Source organism: Triticum urartu, chromosome 3 (genome assembly GCF_003073215.2).
Source record: "Triticum urartu cultivar G1812 chromosome 3, Tu2.1, whole genome shotgun sequence".
In the NCBI taxonomy this organism is placed as follows: Eukaryota; Viridiplantae; Streptophyta; class Magnoliopsida; order Poales; family Poaceae; genus Triticum; species Triticum urartu.
Genome location: NC_053024.1, coordinates 640198398 through 640204792, shown reverse-complemented (window position 1 = coordinate 640204792; position 6395 = coordinate 640198398). Strand labels below are relative to the sequence as shown.

General features: G+C 50.3%; 1 protein-coding gene across 1 annotated transcript; it reads left to right on the top strand.

Moving 5' to 3' along the window:
• The first annotated feature begins 1713 nt into the window (after window positions 1–1713).
• Window positions 1714–2785, top strand: LOC125548939 (small polypeptide ROTUNDIFOLIA LIKE 3-like). Its single transcript, XM_048712454.1, has one exon. The coding sequence runs from the start codon at window positions 2033–2035 to the stop codon at window positions 2366–2368; it is 336 nt and encodes a 111-aa protein (XP_048568411.1). The 5' UTR covers window positions 1714–2032; the 3' UTR covers window positions 2369–2785.
• Window positions 2786–6395: the final 3610 nt, after the last annotated feature.

Sequence of the window (6395 nt, the reverse complement as noted above, 5' to 3'; positions counted from 1 at the left end):
CATCTTCTCTGTGCTGCCTTTTAGCTCTTCTGTTTTTCTCCTTTATGTCCCTTTTGGTTTGCGATCTGAACTTTTAGCCTTGATGGTTATGACTCTATTCCAGTTACATAATAGCTAGTAGTAACTCGAAGACTAGTTATGTTGGGTTTTCTTAGCGTTGCTTGGCGTTAGGGTTCACCAATCCTGACAGGATGGTATGTGGGAGGGGGGGAGGGATGGATCCCTTCACCGACTTATCATCGTCAGATTCCCCCCTGTTGCGTTGTAAGTCCTGGAGTCTATGAATGATTGATTTCTTTATACGAAATTGGACAGGCAAGCTCTCTTTTATCAAAAAAAAGATTATTCATATATTAGTTGGTTATATACATCAATATTAATTAAATTATTATGTATTACTACATTAGTACTAGTATTAGTTACTGATCCCAGCCAGCTGTGTGAATCATTTCTTCCTTACGATATTTCCGATTGGCCCAAACGGGTGGAGGACACCGTTGCTGATATTCTCGCCTCTCTCCTCACCCAGTTGTCTCAAAAAAAAAAAAGACTGCTTGAGGATTTGAAATCTGATAATCAATGCGCAAGTATACCACCTGAGTGCTTGCCAGGCCCCCACACATAACCCAGTCTGGTCAAGTCACCTTTACTTAGCATACCAGCTTTAGCACAGGAACAGTTGGGTTAGCCGATGATTAGCGACCCCAGCACTTGCACTAGCGGCAGTAGAACCGTCCTCTTCATCTCTCCATAATTCATACGGACATGGATCATCAGGTAGTAGGAGCCTAGGATTAGGAGCGCCCGCCGCCGATAATGGAGTACACCCACACCCACCCATCCACGTTGCATGTTTAGCCATATCTAGCATCCCCCGGTAACCCTAATTAACCCGCCATGCAAAATGCCTCCCGAGGAAGAAAGAAAGAAAGGTGAAAGGAGGCCTCGTGTCCTGCTTCGAGCCACAAAACCGACGACCCGTCCCAAAGTCACTTTCGGTTCCGGTGAAGGTAAAAACGCGAGAGTTACTGACAGCGGCATCCACTGGCCACCGCCAGGAGAAAATTGAAATATTCAAAAGGTTGGCTTGCCGACCGACGGGACGGACGCCGTGCAACGGCTAACATGGGGTGATTTGATTTGGGGGGGGGGGGGGGGGGGGGGGGGGGCGGGCGTGGCCGGCAGCTTTGCGCGCGATCATGTGGCGTGATGCAGAGGTTATGCACAGTGATCGCAGTAAGTCTGGCGCCACTCCTACCACCTTTAAATTTTATTTGTACTGCGTGTGGTAGTAGTAGTGGTAGTACTACGCTACCACTATACTCCAGCAGTTGCTGCGTGCGTGGTTGTGCGTGCAGTGAAGTCGGGAGGAGACAGTGTAGTGTAGGTACCAACAGAATTTTTAGAGCCGCGTAGCATAGGCTTCTGCGGCGGCTTTTCTTCCATCTCGAGATGGCAGGGCGGGCAGGGCAGGTGGATCCGACGGGCCACAGGATTCCGCTTCCGCCACCACCGTTGATCGATCCATCGTCGATCGATCGGTCGGTCGGTCACAGACGGAATGTACTCTGCTGCTGGGAGCGCTGCGCTTGCGTTTTCATGGCGGTAGAGGCCAAGCACAGTGAGTGTGAGAGTGAGAGTGGTGCGGTGGTAGCTGGTGCCTGGCTGGGAGGGACGAGTTGTCTTCCATCCGTCGAAAGGTTGGGGTTGGGGTCGGGTTTCATTTGTTTGGGAGCGAGGCGAGGAGAAGCCAGCTGAGCTGAGGAGGGGGAGGAGACAGGGCGGCCCCATTCCCACTCGCTCCCACTCCCTCACTCCCTGCTCTGCTCTGCAGCTAGCACACCATTCATTGATTCACTCGCTCGCCCGCCCGCTCGCTCGCTCCATTTCTTCTTCTATCCCTCGCTCTGCTCATTCCACGCGCACTGTCCACTCCATCCGTCCATCCCCATCCATCTCCACCGCCACCGACCCACCTGCATTTACGTTTCAGTCGCCGGCGGCGGCGGCAGGGCTGATCTGGGTTGGAAGCATGGAGGGGGACGACAAGTGGAAGCTGTCCAAGAAGGGGCGGAGCAGATCGGGCCGGAACTACTACTACGGCGACGCGTCCGGGGCCAGCACCAGCGCCGGCACCAGCGGGGGGCTGAGCCGGAGCTACTCGGCCAGCGTCACCGCCACCCGGGACGGCGCCGGCGCCAGCGGGAGCGGGGGCGGGAGCTCGTCGTCGGAGCAGCAGAAGAAGGAGGAGGCCGAGTCCCGGCGGCGGCTGTCCAAGAAGTGCGTGGAGGCGGTCAAGGAGCACCGCGCGCGCTTCTACATCGTCCGCCGCTGCGTCTCCATGCTCGTCTGCTGGCGCGACTACTAGGACCTGCCGGCCACCTCCGGCAGGCCGGCCGCCACATTCTTTCAATCGTTTGCTTCTGCTCTTCTACCGGTGCTGTAGCTACGTACATTTCCTTCCCCCTTTCTTGGCCGGCCTAGCCGAGCTCTCCATCCATTCTCAGCCTATATAATCTTCTTAGCTTCTTCTGCTTCTTCTTCTTGCTGCTTGCTTAATTACTTTCTTGATGTTTTTCCCCACTGTGATTTGGGCATGTACAGTACATCAGCCATGAGCGCCACCACCAGCACCAAGGTAATGCACCTAGCTAGCAGTCCCGTCACAATCAGCCACCATTACTAGCTAGCTAGCTCAGGAGCTCCATTTCGCTCTGTTTTTCCTAGTACCACGGAGACTTAAATTTGTGCAGCTAGCTTCATTTCAATCAAATTTGTCCTAGCACCAGCTGATGTTTTGATTTTGAGTGAGGGAGGCCGTTGAAGCAAAGCAAGATTGATCCATGTCGTTCCATTCTTTCACCTTTGCGTTGATTAATTGCTGATCCTTGTACCGGTACCAACAATTTGTTGTTTGCGGTTGAAATCCGGTTGGCGGAGGGCGGTCAATTGACCGGACGGACGAGGCTCACGCACGCGCGCACGCAGAGATTGAATCAATCAGGAGCTCAGGGGCTCGCTCGTCGGCCGGCGGGCCAATGATTGTGCTAGTCTTATTAGTGGACGCCGGTCGTCGATCTGCTGGGTGGTGATGATGATGGGGAGAGTACAATTAGGTGGGGGATGGGACGCAACGCAAGTGAGTGAGAGTGAGTGAGAGGGAGCTTGTCAATTTGTTGGTGGGATTCAGGCATGGCATGGCGATAATGTTAGCTAGCATGGTCCCCTCGCTCATGCTCGCCCGATTCAGTCAAGCCAATCAGTAGACCAAATGTTCGCTTAATCTAGCAGCTGGACCTCACCCGTCGCCATCGCCGTCGCCGTCGCCGTCCGTCGTCGGCCATGCAATGCACCACTGCCATGCAGGGCTCACTCTAGTCTACAAGGAAGAAAGAGAGAGAGAAGATTCAACGCATTGTGTTTGTACCCTTTTTTTTACTGGTACTCTAGCAGGTTGTTACTACTGCATGGTAAGTACTTTCACCGCGCGGTATGGACGCATGCATGGACGTACGGGACACATGCGCGGCACGTGCGAGATTCCCGTTGGCTGCTAATCGCTTCTTCGGTTTGCCAAGGGCCGTGAAAATATATGTATGTATACGCGCCCTGCGTACGGACTGTCTGGCACTGTGATTTTTTTACTGGTAATTTGTGGTACTCTACAAACTTACGTTCCAAGTTCCAACTACCTAGTGGTGCGGTTGTGCTTGTGCTTCCTCACCTCAGCAAGTTTGTAAAATGTCCCAAGTTCCAAGTTCTGACCGAAGAAAACAGGTTCCAACTCTTTTTTTCATTGCAGGAAAAAACAGGGTCCAACTACCTAGTGGTAATTAGGAGCTGGAATCGTTCTTTTCCAGTACTTAATCTCGACCCGCCCAATCCATCTAAAATGCAGAGTAGTGCTACTCCGGCCTTGTCGTCCAAGAAATAGATTTATCTAGACGTATTTTAGTCATACATACATCTAACTTTATCCATTTCTCCGGACAGGGGGGTCTAATGGGCACCCCTCCAAAATTGTAAAATAAATTTTACTAACATGTAGCACTAGTAAATTTTCAACGGTGGCATCCCAAGGTTGAGATTCTAGGTCCGCGGCTTATTTCCGAAGCGAAGGGGGTATTATTTCCCCTTTTTTTTCATGTGCGTGTACGTGCTCTCTGACCCTGACGGTGTGAGAGAGATATATGGTGGTAATTTGGTTGCCATTGGAGGTGGAAACAGTTCGGAGCTGGGTGCGGGTGCTGGTACAGTGGGTGCGGGATTGTACGTACGCGGGCACTGTACAAACATATGCAGCGGGGCCGGGGGCAAGGACGCTTGCCTCGCGGGCACGCATTTCCGTCCCCTCCATCTCCTCTGTGTGGAGTGCGTGTAGTACCCTCGGCCGGCACTGTCACGTCCACTGTTACCGCTACCCATCGAGCTATTTATATTAGCTCCTACTACTCGTACCAACCGTGAACCACCACCCATGCGCCATGCACGCTGTCGAGTGAGATGAAAGAAAGGAAAAGGGAAAATATAACACACCCGTGCACCACCGTTCCGTTCCCCACGGATGGATGTGTCCAAGGCGCGTGTACCTTTGCCTTTTTTCTGAGATAAAAATCTAAGTTAAATTTTAAAAAACGTGGGCGCACAACATTGTAGAATGAAGGGAGTACTGTCTTTAGCGAAATGGGATATTTTTGTATTTTATTTTGTATTCAAGATTTTCTTCTTCATGCCATTTTTTTTGGAGACCGCCCAAGATTTTGTACGTTGGGACTCATGTGTCGAGGTGGTACCGTGGTAGTAGTACCGTGTTGGATGTGTTCGTCGGGTTGTCTATGTGGCTGTGTGGCTCTATGGATCCGAAGAAGTTCGCAGGCTTGTAGGGTTGTGCCTCTTTTCTGGCTGAAAAGGATTACATCTATTATAAAGATTCATTGAAAGTACAAATCACTTCAAACATAATAAAATTACATCGAGGTCTATGCACCACCGAACAACCATTGCCGCCGCCAGAACAAGCCATCGACGCGCTGCTTCCATACGGGAGCCGGCCTGGCCTTGTCGATGATAGCCGGGAAGTCTTTGTGCACGTGCCCCTAAGGACCAGCGCGCTGGAGCCGCACTCGTCACCGTTGAATCCTTGAATCGATCTGAAGAACCTGACACCAAATATCACCGCTGCTTGCGCACGGCGAGAAACGCTAACCTCGCCGCCCCATGGAGCTAGTAAGAATCTACGCCGGAACTTCATATAATCCGTCTCAATGGACAAACTTGAGGAGGATCGGAGCCCGAAAGACTGACTCAAACAAGGAGCGCATCCAAACGCCGCCTCCGCGATGACTAATTCTACCTATCTACTAGCGGCAGTCGAGACACCACTATTCTCCTCCTCGACACTGGCCGCCGAAGCGGCAAGCAGAGGGGGGCAAATCCACGGACTCGTCGGCGAAGGACGAGGGCAGGAAGTCTTTTCCAAGTCGCCTTGGGAGAGATGAAAGAAAAGCTAAAGTTCTTGTAGGGCTGTGCTTGTTCACTCAAGCCAGTTTGTAACGGTTTTTTGTCTGTTTTTTTCATAAAACAACTTAATTACTGGATGGGATGAACCTTTTGCCTCCATTTCAAAAAGAAGTGTCATATGTTCCACCGTAGTGCCTTCCCAATGGTCGTTCACCGCCACCACACTGGCACCACCCTACTACCATCTCTCTAAGCTCGACGACCTCGATAGATTGTATTATCCGACCATGCAGGGCCAAGGCGTATATATGGGTGAAATATGAATCGAACATGCATTGACAAGTTTATCACTTTTATATGGAAATACAACTACTCCACCCGTCCCTATTTTCTCGGTGTCCAGGTATTTGACTATCAATTTGACCGACAAAATGAGGTTTACATGTCACAAAAAATCATTAATTTCGTATTGAAAAAAATATTGCAACGGTATAATTAGTATGGCATTTTACTGAATATTTATTGGCTAAATTAACGTTCAAAGGTAAACCATAAAAAATGAAGGCCGGGATTTTTAATTGAAAAATAAAAAATAAAAAGGGGAAATGTTTTTTTTGTTTCTTAACCCTCACCATTAATGTCACCCTTCTCAGTACGCGTGCAATGATGCAGGTTTTAGGCTGGCCATCTGCACAGTTAATCTGAATCTGCACGCCATGGCTCAACTATTGGGAACGATAATCTGCAGTACCCATCTGCACAGAAAAGGTATCATGATTACAGATAGCGAGAGCCCAAATCAGATGAGATACCCGTTGAAGTGGATCGTACTGTTCATGAGCTATATATGTGTGGATGTTTATGTGGGAGCTGGTTGTAACAGGCCAAGCAATTGCAAACTAGCTATAGTTAGCAGTTAAAGGTGATTAATTCGC